General features: G+C 56.1%; 1 protein-coding gene across 4 annotated transcripts in view; it reads left to right on the top strand.

The window, feature by feature from the left end:
- APOB (apolipoprotein B) overlaps nt 1-15435 on the top strand; it is a 39999-nt gene that overhangs the window by 8622 nt on the left and 15942 nt on the right. For all 4 annotated transcript variants that reach the window (XM_072649945.1, XM_072649911.1, XM_072649975.1 and 1 more), the window contains 18 exons: nt 246-328; nt 893-1109; nt 2625-2852; nt 3114-3231; nt 3328-3474; nt 4298-4509; nt 5548-5785; nt 6091-6267; nt 7101-7292; nt 8024-8191; nt 8486-8697; nt 8944-9129; nt 9662-9783; nt 10550-10760; nt 11180-11355; nt 11435-11613; nt 12303-12433; nt 12797-13167. In XM_072649945.1, coding sequence (XP_072506046.1) covers nt 246-328; nt 893-1109; nt 2625-2852; nt 3114-3231; nt 3328-3474; nt 4298-4509; nt 5548-5785; nt 6091-6267; nt 7101-7292; nt 8024-8191; nt 8486-8697; nt 8944-9129; nt 9662-9783; nt 10550-10760; nt 11180-11355; nt 11435-11613; nt 12303-12433; nt 12797-13167 — 3368 coding nt within the window. The remainder of the gene's footprint in view (nt 1-245; nt 329-892; nt 1110-2624; nt 2853-3113; nt 3232-3327; nt 3475-4297; nt 4510-5547; nt 5786-6090; nt 6268-7100; nt 7293-8023; nt 8192-8485; nt 8698-8943; nt 9130-9661; nt 9784-10549; nt 10761-11179; nt 11356-11434; nt 11614-12302; nt 12434-12796; nt 13168-15435) is intronic.

Below are 15435 nucleotides of genomic sequence, written 5' to 3'. Positions count from 1 at the left end.
GGTTGCCAGGCAAGGCCAAAGTCTGGCTGAGGGCACTAGCCAGAGCCCTAAACAAGCAGGAGGCCCAGAGAAGGTGACAAGTGGCAGTGCTTGGGAGCTGGGGTGGCCCAGGAGGTTGGGAAAGGCCTCTTGGAGGAAGCCCAGCCTGAGCAGGCCAGGAAGGACAGATGGGGAGCTTTTGGAAAGGTGGGAGGGAAGGGTTTCAGAGCCAGGCAACTGAGGAGAGGCTGTGTTCTGCATCCCAGGAACCAATATGGCATGAAGGCCCACATCACACAGACCCTGAAACTTGAAGACACCCCAACAATCAACAGTCGCTTCTTTGGTGGTGCGCTATGTGGCTGTGGTGGGGTTGGGCAGTGGGGAGAGCCCAGGGTCTGGAGTCAGAGCGTGCACTTTCTGGGCCCTGGTTCATAGGTGCTTGGCATCCTGCAGACTGGGATCCGTACATCTGCAGTCACTGAAGGCCATTCCCAGAGTTGTCTTTTATGGGTGGGGTGGACTGTGGAAGCAATGGGAGTGGGTGTGGGAGACTGAAAGGAGTGCTGGGTTTGAGTAGCCTAGTCCCTGCCCCATCAGGTTTCTCTGGACCTTGGCCCGCCCTCCCCCTCTGCCAGCCAGCATCAGTGATGATGAGGACCCAGAGTTCAGAGATGGGGGGCGGGGAGGCTATAGAGATACTCATTATGGATTAGGAGCATAAGGCCTAGGGAGAGGAAGGGACCTTCCCAATGGCAAGGAACCCAAGTTGCTGACAATGCAGTGGATGGACTCTGGAGGTAGTGAGCTCCCTGTGATCAGAAAAGGCCAAGCAATGACTCCATGCTGAGGCACTGGTAGAGGAAGGCTCCTTCCAGTCCTGAGACCCTGAGTGTGGCTCTTCCCCTTCCAGGTGCTTTTCAGAAGAGAGGCCTTGCCTTGGAGAGTGTGGAGGCCACAGCCCCCACCAAGGAAGGAAAGGAGGTGGTTCTGAGAACCCTCCAAGAGCTGTCAGCAGCGGAGCAGAATGAGCACCAGGCCAAGCTCTTCAGTAGACTGGTCACCAGCCTGAGAGCCCTCAATGAAGAGGCCATCACTTCACTTTGGCCCCAGCTTCTCGAAGCCTCAAGGTAACATTGCCAGGGGCACCAAGCCTGGGAGGACGTAGCAGGCAAGAGATGTGCCTGTGTCTCGCATGATTATGAAATCCAGAAGGGACTCTGGACTGGCCAGCAGTGGGACTGGTTGCAGGACACAGATGGACAGCCTAAGGCCCCCATTTTATCTGAAGGGATGGGAGCTAGATTACAAGACAGCCAGGTAGACTCAAAACCATAGAATGACCCTTTGGAGAGCAGGTAGTGGGCATGGAACACTATGGAGGGGCTGGAGAGCTGAAGGGGAACCAGGCTAGGACAGGGCTTGGGGCCCACACCAAGTAGGCATGGATAAAGGGAAGGGGTAGCTGGCATTTAGCCAGACAAGGTGAAGACTAGGGCCCTGGGTGGGGAGTGTTCAAGTATTTGTGCAAAAGGGATTTCTCTTGCTCATGGCCCTAGGAGATAAGGCAGAAAGGGCAGAGGGCTGGAGGGAAGTAAGTTATCCCAGTGTGGAAGAGGTGAGCTCCTTTTCATGGGGGATGAGCGCTTGTCAGAGAAGTCAGAGAGGGGACTCCAGCTGGGCATAGTTTATCAAGGATGTCCTCTGACATCCCTTCTGCTGCTGTAAGGAGACAGCCTTGCCCTCAGGCACCTTACAGTGCTAGGAGACAAGACACCTGAATGTACACAGAGACCTGCCTAAGTTCTCGGAATTGGTACTGTGGGTGCTGTGTACTCAGGGAGTGCCTTCTGTGCCAACCTGGGCTTGTCTACACTGGAAGGGGAAGCAGGCACATCCCATGTCCTTCAGGGAATGCCTGCCACCACACAGCCTAGAATGCATGCAACAATGGCCCATGAGCCTGTGGGCCCTGGAAACTAAGGGGGGTGACTATTACACTGGGGGATCAGAGAAGGCTTAGGTATGGGGGTGATCCCTGCACTGGGGGGTTCAGGGGATTCCATGGAGGAAGTAGGATTGGAGCAGGTGCAGGAAGGGTAGGATGGGTTTGGCTAATGGGAGTCCAGAAAAGGAGGCAGAACAGGGCAAAGAAGACCAAGGGTCCAGGATAAGAGTGAGATTTTCCAGTGGCTGTGACCCAAGAGCCATCGGCTGCATCTGTTGGGCAGGCCCTGGCTGCAGAGCTGTGGGCTGGGTCCTGAGGAACTTCCCAAGTTTAGCTCAGATGATGCCCCTGCCTTGAGGAGGCTCAACCTGTTGGGGGACAAGACCCCAGCTCAGAGAGCTCAGGTACACAGCATTCCATGTTATGTATGTGAGCGAGGGACCTAGAAAGAAGGTCCTTCCTGGTTGGAGGCACTGGAGAGGCAGCCCAGGCCAGTGGGCATCGAGGCCAGTGGGCATCTGGGCCAGTGGGCATCCAGGCTGGGCTTTAGAGGGTGAATGGAGGAGATGAAGGTTTTCCAGACCCACAGATGGGCAAAGGCTGGGTGTATCTGGAGGTACTATAGAGTTGCCCTGTTGAGCTGGAGGGGCCAAAGAGGAATGAATGAGCCAAGTCCTGTGTCCTCTTGTTCCCCTAGCCCCCTTGCCCTGCAGGCCCTGGTACAGTGTGGGCAGCCTCAGTGCTACTCCCACATCCTACGCTGGCTGAAATCTGAGAAAGTCAACCCTTTGCTGATCGACGCAGCCTCCTATATCATGGCACTGATTCCCAACCCCTCTGCCCAGAGGCTACGGGAGATCTTCAAAGTGGCCCAGGAACGGCCAAGCCGTATCACCCTCTATGCCCTGAGTCATGTGGTGAACAAGTGAGTGCCCCCTGATTCTGGGGGTGGGTCTGGGGCTTGAGGATGACCCCTGGCAGAGGGATGCCTGGCCCCTGGGCTCACTCAGCTCACCTTTTCAGGGTACTCAGAGATATACAAAGGCTCCTCCTCCCAATGCCCCCATGGATAGGCATCACAGCTGGTATTAAGCCACGTGACAGGGGAGGAAATCGATTCTGAGAGAGGCAGTTACTCCTGTCCAGGGTCTTCAGGCCCCTGCTCATTTTGCTCTCTGCCCCCCAGATTCCACCAGCAAAGCACTATGGTGTCACAGGAGCTGAAGGAGATCGCTGACTATCTAACCTCCCGTCTTGGGAATGACTGTGCAGGCAGTGAGGAAGCCACCTACCTGACCCTCAGGGTACTGACATCCTCTCCCCAAGCAGAGCCCTGCTTGCTGTCCTCAGTTTCTCCTGCCTTCCTCTAATGGGGCTCCCTCTCCTCCTTCTCCTGACAGGTTATTGGCAACATGGGCAGAGCCCTGGAGAAGGCAAGTCCAGAGCTGAAGGCTTCCCTTCTGAAATGCATCCAGAGTCCAGCACCATCCCTCTTGGTGCAGAAAACTGCAATCCAGGCCTTAAGGAAGATGGAGCTGACAGAGGAGGTGAGGCCATTGCTGATGGCTGACCAGGGGGCCTGAGGGCCCAGGGGCAGCTCCTAGGCTGGGCTTCCTCTGTCCTAGGACAGTCAGCCTGGGTGGTTCCCCTGGTCCCCTTGGAGTGTTTCCAAGCCCCTGGCCCTTCCCATCTAAGGAGACTTTAAACAAAGGCTGTTTTCTTGATGGTCAGCTGAGTGAAAGGGAGAAAACAGTGCCCAGTAAATGATTCCTTTGGGTGTTTGTCCTCTGAATTTCATGGCACAAGAATTTCCTGAGTGCCCACTGTGGGCTGGAGCCTGGGCTGGACTCTGTGCATAGCGCTGGGAGAGGACTGGCTACTAGGCAACAAGGAGGCCCAGTGGTTAGGATTTGGACCTGAATACGGGGAAGCCTGAGTTCAAATTCAATCCAGCTTACTAGCTGCGTATGACACTGGGCAAGTCACTTAACCTCTGACTGCCTTGGTTTCCTCTCCTGTAAAGTGGGGATAATAACAGCATGTGCTTCCCCAGCTGTTGGGGAGATCAACCGAGATGCTAATTGTGAAGTACTTAGTCGAGGGCCTGGCACATAGTAGGGGCTTCATAAAGGTTCTCTCATCATTGTCCCTCGGGGATAATGAACACAGTTCCCCTTTTGAAGAGATCTGCTTCAAAAAAATGCTTCCCTCATGCCCTCCTTCCGAGGTTGGGCTCATTTGACAGAGGGGGAAACCGAGGTCCTGGAGTTTATCTGAGGTCACCCTGGCCCTCTGACTGGGCTGGGCCAGGCAAGCTGCCAAGCACCTGTTGCTGACAGCAGGGTTCTGGGCCTTCTCTTTGGGCTGCAGGTACAGAGCGTCCTTGTCCAGACCTTCCTGGATGTTGCCTCCCCCGAGGAGAAGCGGCTGGCGGCCTACTTGCTGCTGATGAGGCAGCCAGCCCGCCATAGCGTCCAGCACGTGATCAGTGCCCTGCAGTCCGAGAAGAACGAGCAAGTGCGGAGCTTTGTGGCATCTCACATCTCCAACATCCTGGCATCTGAGGATCTGAGTGTGCGAGAGTAAGCCAGAGGGAGACCCCATCTACTGGCTGCAGCCACGCCCTCCCCCCTCCATCCCCTGGTGGCCCCCTGGTGAAGTGAGGGATTGAGTGGGCCGTGGTATATGGGTACAAGGAGGGGACTCGAAATCTGGGTCAGTGACAAAGTACAGTGTGAGGCAAGGTCTTGAGGTGAGGGCAAAGCAGACTTCCTGGAATCAGTCTTTTAGACAGGCCCAGAGAGGCAAGGAGGGCATGCCTGGCTTTGGGAACTATATGAGCGAAAGTGTGGAGGTGAGAAGGAGAGGTGCTGAAGGCCTGGAGAGGCGGCGGTCAGGAGGAAAGCCTGGAATGCCAGACAGAGGTTGTCACTGAGGGTCTCTGAGCAGTCCTGGCATGGTCAGATTTGTGTCAGTCAAAAGTATTTATTAAATGCTTAGGATGTACAAAGTGCCAGAAATACAAGGAAAGGTAAACAGGCAGCCCTGTCCTGGAGAAGCGCACAGTCTTGCGGGGAGCCCCCCTGAGTGAGGGGCCACATGAGCTCCCTCCTCACTGAACTGGACTGGGCTCAGAGGCTAGGGCGAGGGGAAGATGCACCAGGAAAAGCTTCATGCCAAGGAGGGCTTTGAGGAAACCAGGAGATGTGGCTGAGGAGGGAGGGTCCTGGGTGAGGAAACACCCAGGGGCTGCTCACCCACTATGCTCAGGGGCCAGGGGAGGGGCTCTGAATTGGCATACAGTCCTGGAGTGACCGGAGCCACAGGAGATTATTGAGGAGAGAGTGGCACGATCAGGCCATGCTTTGGAAAAATCTTTTTAGTAGCTGAGTGGAGTATGGACCGGGGAGCAGGGAACCTGAGACAGGCAGGGTCTCTAGGTATGAGGGGATAGGGCCCTGCCCCTGATGGTGGCACTGTCAGAGGAAGAGGGGCTGTCAGAGGAGGAGAGGGGGCATATTGGAGAAGGCTGGGATGACAGCTCAGGTCTGTGCCAGAACCCAAAGCCCGAGGGGCTGCAGTGCCTTGGGGCATCTCCTGAACCCTGCTTTCCTTTGCAGCCTCAGAGGCCAAGTGGAAGAGGCTCTGCAGGCCTCCCAGCTCCCGGCAGCCATGGACTTCAGGAGGTTTTCTCAGAACTATCAGTTCTCCAAGGCCTTTTCTATCCCCTCCTTCAGCCCCTTCTCCACCAAGGTAGAAGGCAACCTTCTGTTTGACTCCCACAGTCGCCTGCCTCGGGAGACCATGCTGAAGACCACGCTTTCTGTCTTTGGCTTCAGTCCCTCCGACCTCTTCGAGGTACGCTGTGCACAGCCCCCCCTTCCCCAGCCTCCATGGGCAGATTGTGGTGCCCCAGGGGAGATGGGAGGGGTGGAGAGCTCCCCTCTCCTCCCCCCACCTCTACACAGAGAGCTTTGGCAGGGGGAAGGGGGGGAAGGAAAGCCCCTTCCTCAGCGGGCTCTGAAGATGGGCATGGGCAGGAGATCCCACCTGCCCCAGGGAGTTGGCTCTGGGCGGGCTGGGGTTCCTGGTCTCCCCAGAAGTGAGCACTTTCAGGGGCTCCTTCCCCTGGGGCTCGTGCTGACCGTGTCCTCTCTCCTCAGGTCGGCCTAGAGGGAAAGGGCTATGAGCCCACCCTGGAGGCCCTCTTTGGAAAGCAGGGATTCTTTCCAGACAGCGCTGCCAAAGCCTTGTACTGGGTGGACGGCCGAGTCCCCGACCCAGTCTCCAAGGTCTTAGAGGACCACTTTGGCTACGCCAAGGAAGACAAGAGAGAGCAGGTACTCAGACCCCTGCCCGGCTCTCGGTCATCGATGCTTCTCTCTGAAGGGCAGCTCTCATTTTCTTTCCTAATCCCCAGCCTCCAGCCCAGAGGCTTCTGGGAAGAAGAAAATTCACCCCCACCTTTAGGAAGGTCCCTGGGATACCCAGGGGAACCCTGGTTTCCACAGGGGGAGGGGCCTGCAGAGCTATGATGCAGGTCAGCCTGGCCTCGGCCTTGCTCACCTACACCATGGGTGAGCTGTTGCACCCAGACCACAGGCAGCTGGAGATTGGGAGCCCAAAGGGGCCTGGTCTGGGAATCCCCTCGGTGCCCCCCCAGCTTGTGGCCATCCCGTTTTCCTCACAGACCTCAGGAGGGGACAGCTCTGTCAGGAAGGCCCCTCCCAACTCCATCTTGCTCTCCACATCTTGCCCCCCACCCTGCTTACCTGTAGTTCCAGGCCAGCCCTTAGGAAACCCAAGGCCATTCTCCTGCTTCCCCTGAATTCCTTCCATGAATGCTTAAACCAGGGGTGAGGAGCCCGTGGCCACATGACCTTCAAGGTCCTCGGGTGTGGCCTTTTGACTGAGTCCAAGGTTTACAGAACAAATCCTTTTATAAAGGATTTTCTTCTGTGAAGTCTGGATTCAGTCAAAAGGCCATACTTGAGGAGGGCCCCGTGTGGTTCCCCATCCCTGTCGTATACCCCTTGACTTCTGGCTCTCTCTGGGCCTCCCCCACCCCTGCAATTGTCCAGTTCTGCGATTGAATGGGTGCGGGTGTCCTGTCATCATCAACTGGATGGACCGGTCGTCAGCGGCCTCAGTCATCTTTCTAATCGATCTGCAGGACATGGTGAATGGACTCATGCTCACTTTCCAGAAGCTCGTCAAGGACTTGGGGTCCAGGGAGGCCCCCGAGGCCCAGGCCTACTTACGCATCCTGGGTGAAGAGCTGGGCTACGTCAGGCTGCAGGATTTCAAGGTCATGGGCACGACGTTGCTCAAGATGGTGAAATCCTTGCGGGGCCTTCCTCAGATGGTGAGTGTCCAGCCCCCAGCAGCCTGGGGTCACGGATGCTGGGTGGGTGCACTGAGAGCCCAGGCTCAGGCGGTGGTCCATCCATGGGCCACCACTCCTGGGTCCCAGCAGCGCTGTGGTCTCTGCCTTCTTCTGGGGCATGGGAACTGCCCGGGGTCAGGAGGAAGGGACCTGAGGAGGGAGAGGAAGGGAAAGGGGGGTCAGAGAAGAGGAGGAGGGAGAGCCCCCTAACATTACTCAGTTTCTGAGAGAGATTTTGGGTCACAAAACATGCTCTGGGCCAACGCCATCTGATGACCTATAATGATAATAACTGGTACTTACCCAGCCCCTGCTGTGCCAGGCTGTGCCAGGCACTTTATAATTCTCATCTCATTTGATCCTCACAACCACCCTGGAAAGGAGGCACTATTGCTGTCTCCATTTTGCAACTGAGGAAACTGAGGCAGGCAGCAATTAAGTGGCTTGGCCAAGGTCACAGAGCTAGTCAGTGTCTGAGTCTGGATTTGAACTTGGGTCTTCCTGACTCCGGGGACACGGTGCCCCTGAACAGTCTTAGGGAGCCTCCAGACATACCAGAATGTGTCACTCTTCCCCATGAGCTCCCTGGTGGTTGTCAGGTACCTGGAAGGCACAGAGTGCTGGGCACTTGGATTGCGGGAGGGAGCAGGGTGGGGCCTCTCGGGCACTTGCTATGCACCCACTTACTTGGCTTCTCGGTGTGCCCCCAGATTGCCAAGGCTCTCGCCAGAGGCTCCCAAAGCAACCTCTTTGTTCACTATATCTTCATGGAAAACACTATTGAGCTCCCCACGGGGGCCGGGCTGCCTCTTCAGCTGTCCACATCTGGCCTGATCACTCCCGGAGTCAAGGCCGGGATGAAACTTCGAGTGGCTGATGTGAGTCCCAGCCAGGGTGCAGGTGCCAGGGCAGGTGGGCATGGGTGGGGGAGGTCCTCTGGTCAGCTGAGATCTGGGGCAGGAGCCAGGCTCAGCCTCAGCTTCTCTCTGGAAGAGCATCATAGACTCACAGAGTCCTGGAGGTGGTTGCCCCCCACCCCCAGGCATCACAGTCAAGCCTCTGCCCTCTGCATGGGCTCCAGCAGGCACCAGAGGCCTCGTGGGAGGCCTGAGGAGGCCACAGACAGTCTGGCCTGAGCTAAATCCCACTCCCCTCGCTCCCTATCCCCGCAGATGCAGGCAGAACTGGTGGCCAAGCCCTCAGTGTCCGTGGAGTTTGTGACTCACCTGGGGGTCACTGTCCCAGACTTTGCCTGGAGTGGAGTTCAGATGAACTCCAACCTCTACCATGAGTCTGGCCTGGAGGCTCGCTTGGCTCTGACCAAGGGCCAGCTCAAGCTTGCCATCCCTGCTCCCAAGAACCCGGTCAAGCTCTTCAAAGCCAGGTATGTTCTGAGGTTTGGGCTACAGAACCCTGGGTGGCCCTGGAGGACCCAGAGATCCGAGGCCCAGTCCCTGGGGAACCCTGGAGTTGCCCACCCCCCTCTCCACTCTCTACAGGGGCAGGGGGAGGAGGGGCTGCATGTGCCTGAGTCAAGTTTCAAGGAGTCTGTGAGGAGATGCCCGGGCCAGCTGGGAGTGTGAGGACCTGGGCCAGCTCTGGAGCTGACCCGGCACTGCTCCTCTTACAGTAACACCCTCCATCTGATCTCCACCATGACGTACTCCAAGGTGATCCCTCCCTTGATCGAGAACAGGAAATCCTGGTCTGATTGCAAACCTTTCTTCAGGGGCCTCAATTACTGCTCCACCTTGGCTTACTCCAACGCCAGCTCCATCGAGGCAGCCCCCTACTACCCACTCACTGGGGACACCAGGTGCTGCCCCACCCCGGCCCATGTGGCACCACGGCGTCTCCCCTTCCCTGCCTGGCTGGCTCATGGGGAGGGGTCACTGCAACCCCACCTTTCTTCAAGGGTGGCCTTCATTCCTGGCCCTGCCAAGGATTGGGGGGAGGGGGGGAAATCCCTTCCCTTCTCTAGTCTTGTCTCCTTCCCTGGGAAAGGAGCTGGTGGGACCTATATGCTGGATGTCACTTCCTCCCCAGAGGCCAGCCTCTCACAGGGTACCCTGGAAACTCTAGAGATGGGTGTAAAGGTGAGGGGCCCCAACCTTCTACCACGCATGGGAAGGTTTCTCCAGTCACGTAAAGGTGTGACACCTGACCATCGCAGTCAGGGTCTACTACAAAGGGCTCAATGAGGTGGCCCTTACTCACACCCCCCCCCCCTTCTCCCTTGTTGGCTCCAGGATCCCCAGGGTTTCCTGGGCTCCACCCTGGAGCAGGGAATGGGGTCTGGAGCGATTCTCTCTGAGCAGCAAATGAGCAGCCCCTCATCCCCTCCCCAGGTTTGAGCTGGAGCTCCAGCCCACAGGGGACGTAGAGGAGTACACTGCGAGTGTGAATTATGAGCTGCAGGGGCAGGGGAAGGACTTGGTGGATCAGCTGAGGTTCGCTGTACAGGCAGAAGGTGAGCACCACCCTTCAGGGTGTGAGTGGTTGTGAGTGTGTTTGTGTAAGTATGCATAGGTGTGACTTGCGTGGATGTGTTTGTGCATGAGTGTGTATGAGAGTACCTGCGTGTGTGTATGGGTGTGAGTGTGCATGGATGTGAGTGGGTGTGGGTGTGGATAAGTATGTTTGTGCATGAGTGTGTATGAATGTACCTGTGTGAGTGTACATGCGTGTGAGTGTATGGGTGTGAGTGTACATGGATGTATGTTTGTGTCAGTGTGCATGGATGTGAGTGTGTGTGGGTGTGGATAAGTATGTTTGTGCATGAGTGTGTATGAGTGTACCTGTGTGAGTGTACATGAGTGTGAGTGTATGGGTGTGAGTATACATGGATGTATGTTTGTGTGAGTGTGCATGGGTGTGAGTGTGTGTGGGTGTGGATAAGTATGTTTGTGTGTGGGTGTGAGTGTGAGTATACGTGTGTGCACTGCACAGGTGAGTACATGCATGTGTGCATGTTCATATGTGTCCTCCTTCCAGTCCATCACCCCAACAGAGCAGGGGCCTCATTTCATGTAGAGACTGTGGCCCAGGTCAGGGGGGGAGGAAGGGAAGGGTTCCGGGGCCCAGAGAAAGCCAAGTATTTCCCTGAGAGAAGGCATCATGGTGGAGGGGGAGGCAGCAGGACCACAAAGCTGGACACAGTGTCCTGGTCCCTTGGGCTCAGTCAGACGGAGCCAGGCCTGACATGGGCATGGGGACATAGTGGTTTGCTCTTTCAGGACAAAAGCCCAGTGAGGCCACGGTGACACTCAGGTACCACCGAGGCCACATGGCTCTGACCAGTGACCTCCAGGTGCCAGACTTGGACGTGGACCTCGGTGCCAGCCTGAGGGTCCGGGACCAGTCAGATGAGGAGAACGTGTTCTACAGCCTTATCATGGATGTCCAGAACAGCAAGATCACGGAAGCGACGGTCATCAGCCATGTCAGGTAACCTTGGGGGCCCCTGCCCCGGCCAGCCTAAATGGCCACCGAAGTCAGGAGGACCTGAATTCAAATCCAGCCTCAGACTCCTGGGTGACCCTGGGTGAGTCACTTCACCCTGTATGCTTCAGTTTCCTCAGCTGTAAAATGGGGATATTAACAGCTTCTCCCACCACCACCCCCAGCATGGCTATGAGGACTAAATGACATATTTGTAAAGTGCTGTGCCTGGTACACAGTAGGCGCCACATAAGTGGCAGCCATTATTCTCGTGATTCTCCACAGCTCTATGTTGAGCTCTGGCTGGAGTCAGCAGGGCCTGGTTTCCAGACCCCTTCTCTATGGCCAAGCACTCCCAGTAGGCAGCACTTTGCCCTTTGCAGCTTGTGCTAACATATGCCATGGTCTGGCTTGGCTCTTCACAGGTGTGACCGGAAGGAGCAGGGCACAGTCGGCATTGTGTTCTCGGTGCCTCTCCTGCAGGCCGAGGCCAGGAGTGAGATCCTGGTGCACCAGTCCCCTGGGAAGTTCTTGGTTCAGATGGACAGCTCTGTGACTGCGCTTGGCACAATGGTCTCCAAGAAAGTGGCGTGGCGTTATGGTAGGGGCATAGCTGGGTGCTCTGGTGCCCACTGGGTACGGTCAGGAAATTCTCCAGCTAACTCTGTCTGCATTTTCAGATGAGAAGAGGCTTGAATTTGAATGGAACATGGGAAGTAACACAGAAGCCAGGAAACTGGCACCCACATTGCTCTCCAGATATGGAGGGGCTTTGTACCAGTACTCACAGGACTGGCTGGACCACAAGGTCTCTCACACAGACATGACCATCCGCCACATCGGCTCCAAACTCCTAGCGGTGAGTATAGGTCAAATCAGCCTTTGGTCGGCCTTATTGGATGGCACAGGGTACACACGTGTGGCCAGGCTGCAGTGGCCAAGGGAGGCTGGACTGATGGACCTTCCTGGAGCTGCCATCCAGAGGAGGTTCACGCCCCTGAACATCACAGAATGAAGTCTTCTGAGCAGTGGAGTGGAGGTTTGGGGGCATTTCCTCCCACGCTCCTGCAAGCTCAGGGATTTGGGGGTTGCCTGTCTCCTGATGAGCTCCTTTCCTCCTATCTTCCTTTGGAGTGAAGATCAGGGGAGGTCCCCAGCTCTGCCCTGTGGCTGAACTCCCTAGGGTTCCTCAGAGGCAGAAGTGGGGGACCTGGCAGGATGGTCATTGGAGACAGGGCTTGGCTTTTCATAGCATTCGCATACTACCTCCCATTGGGCACCCACACCTGGCAGCATGGCCCACATATCGGCCACTACCTGCATCAGTCAGGGATGGCCCCAGCTCTGTCGGCCAGGCTCCCATGAGGCGAAGGGTGTCCTCCTCCTGAGGACTTGTCCCAGAGCATGGCCTCCTCTGGGGCCTCCCCTTCATCTGCCACCTGTGCTGGCTTCACACCCTCCCTAGATCCTCTGAATCCCTGCCTCTCCTAGAATCTGAATGGCAGATCTAGCCCCTCAGCCTTGAACCTTCTCTTCCCCCTCCTCCAGGCTACTGACACATGGTTCCAAAAGGCATCCCAGGGCCTTCCTTATGCTGACACCCTGCAGAGGAAGCTCCGAAGCCTCCAGGAGTGGGAAATGCCAGAGCTCCGAGTTCCTGACAACCTGTTCCTGAAAAGGTGAAAGAGGAAATGGGGGGGGGGGGGTCTGCAGAGCCATAGGGGTGGGTGTCACGCCTGAGTGGGCTTCGGGTTCCCTCATGAGGCAGGTCAAGAGGAAGATGGAAAGAGTGCATAGACCATTCTCCCCATTCTACAGATGACCAAAGTGAGGTTAGAGGCTAGACCTAGAGTCACACTGTTAGCTAGCTAGCTAGTTAGTGAGTTAGCTAGCTAGTGAGTGAGTGACCTAGCTAGTGAGTGAACTGGTTAGTGAGTTAGCTAGCTAGTTAGCTGGTTGGTGGCAAAGCCAGCACTAGAACCACGGCCCTTCCACCGCATGCAACCTCCCTGCTCACTCCATCTTTCCTTGGTTGCTTCCAGTGACGGCCGGGTCAGGTACATCCTGAACAAGAATCACGTGAAAGTCAACATTCCTTTGCCTTTTGGTGGGAAATCACTGGAGCAGCTTCAGCTCCGGACACCAGCCCTGGACCTGCAGGCCCTCGGGATCCAGTGGCCCGCAAGAGATTTCAGGCTCCCACCCCTGACCATCCCCGAGTCCTACCCGCTTAGGGTGCCTCTCCTGGGTGTCCTGGAGCTCTCCACCAACATCTACAGCAACCTCTACAACTGGTCAGCTTCCTACACTGGCGGAAACACCACCACTGACACCGCCGAGCACGTCAGCTTCCAGGCCCGGTATCACATGAAAGCCGACTCCGCCCTCGATCTCTTCTCCTACAGTCTGCAAGGTGAGCCCATGCCCCACTTGCCAGGGGTCATCTTACCAGGGGGTTCTGGGCATTGGCCATGGTACCCATGCACTGGGTGATTAGGCATGGCTTCTGAAGTGAGGAAGGCTGGATACCTCTGTCTAGTGTAGGACCTTAAGGAGGGGCCAGCCCAGGACAGCAGGGCCCTGACATGGGAGCATTCCTGGAAGGGACTGGGTGTTCATCTGCTGGAGAGGAGAAGGCTCGGGTCGGCATGAGAGAGACCTTGGCCTGTTCTGTATAACTCAGCACAACGGGCTGAGATGGGCAGGGCCTATTCTGCCATGTTTGTCTCACTAGACACCAGCTGAGATGCCACGCTGCTGCAGAAAGGCATTCTCCCCAGGAAATATTGGGGTGATGGGCCCAATGCCTGGGCTTCTTGGTTAGGTAGGAGTGAGTTTGCTCATAAAATGTCCGTGTTTTGTCTCTTTGTTGTTGGTGAGCCGTTTCAGTGATGTCTGATTCTTCATGACCCTGTTTGGGGTTGTCTTGGCAGAGACACTGGAGTGGTTTGCCGTTGCCTTCTCCAATTCATTTTATAAATGGAGAAACTGAGGCAAACAGGTGACTTGCCCAGGGTCACACAGCTAGTAAGAGTCTGGATTTGATACTGCAATGGTTTGCTGTTTCCTTCTCCCACTCATTTACAGATGAGGAAACAGGCAAACAGGGTTAAGTGACTGACTGGTCCAGCGTCACCCAGCTAGTGTCTGAGGCTGGATTTCAGCTTAGGATGATGAGTTTTTATGACTCCAGGCCCAGCTCTCTATCTACTGATGCCTCTTTAGAAATATGAAAAAATAGAAATGTTTTACCCATTTTCCATCTACTCACTTATCTATCCATCCTTCCACCCATTCATCTATCTGTCCATCCTTCCATCCACCCATACATTCATCCGTCCCTTCCTTCCTTCATCTATCCATCCATCCATGCATGCGTCCATCCCTTTCTTCATTCATTGTTTCAGCAAGCATTCGTTAAATTTCCATCCACTGGGGCCAGTTCTGAGGCCCCAAAGACAACGAAATGGTCCCTTTGGGCTTGAAGAAGCTCCTCTTGTACAGTATAGACACCAGGTGGGCCCAGCTATATACTAAGTAAATACAAAAGCACTTATGGGAAGGCGAGAGGGCAGAAACAGGCACAGTGGAGGTGGAGTGGACAGGCCTCAGACAGTAGATGGGCCCGAGGAAGCTCGATATGTGGAGAGGCGCAGGTGAGGAGACTTCGAAGTCACAGCCTCTGCAAAGGAGAATGAGGGTCTCGTAGGCATGGAGACGGGTCAACGTGGCCAGGAGGGGAGGACTGCATGCTGAACAGAGGAGCCTTTCAGCACTGAGCAGAGGGATGTGTGTGTGTTTGAGGAGCCTGGCCGAGCTATGGCCACCTCCACCTTCTGCTGTAGGAGAATCCTTTGGAGGGGTGTGGAGGATGGCCCAAGAGGCAGGGAGGCCAGTGAGGAGGAAGGTGAGGGCACCCCTGAGAGAGCAAAGGAGAGGGCAGCAGATGGGAGGGGGCATCGACAGGACCTGGTCTGGGTCCCTGACCTCAGCCTCACCTTGTGGGATGGGCTCAAATGGCCTAGAAAATAAGGCCTGGCCCTCTCTTCTCCTTCCTCCTGCCTCCCTCCCAAGGTTAAAATCGGCAGAGCCACATCCAGGTAATGGAAAAGGGGAAACAGAGAAGCTGTGCCACTTGGGGTCCCCGCCACAAAACCATCCCCTCAGAGAGCTCCTGGGGGGAAGTTGGGGCATGCAATCTGTCCAGGCAGAGAGGGGCTGTGTGAGGTTGGCCATAGCAGGGGGTGGGGCCTGGAGGTGCAGCTAGTCAAGGGGAGGGGCCTGAGTTCAATCTCAGGGACCACTGGGTAAAGAGAAGAGAGGAGAAGCCGGGCACAGGGGGAGCAGCTGTGGATCTGGGCGGGGGGTCCAAGAATAACCCAACACATATTCCCGTAGCGCTCTGAGGCCTGCAGCCTTGCAAGGCAGACTATTGTTTCATTAGGGCCATTTTACAGATGAAGAAACTGAGGCACAGAAGTTAAGTGACTGCGAGTGAGTGGATGGAGGGTGTCTAGGGGATGCCCCCCACCCAGGCAGGTTGGAGGTCACATGACACAGATCTGGAATTGAATATCCCTGGGTCATGTGGTATGCCCCTTTTTGTGGAAGGGTCAGCCCTCCTCTCTCTCCCCTCTCTTGTCTCTCTATCGCTCTTTCTCTGTCTTTCTCTTTGTGTCTC

The sequence above is a fragment of the Notamacropus eugenii genome, chromosome 1 (assembly GCF_028372415.1).
Source record: "Notamacropus eugenii isolate mMacEug1 chromosome 1, mMacEug1.pri_v2, whole genome shotgun sequence".
NCBI lineage: Eukaryota > Metazoa > Chordata > Mammalia > Diprotodontia > Macropodidae > Notamacropus > Notamacropus eugenii.
Note: the sequence above shows the minus strand (reverse complement) of the source record. Positions and strands in the feature narration are given on the sequence as shown.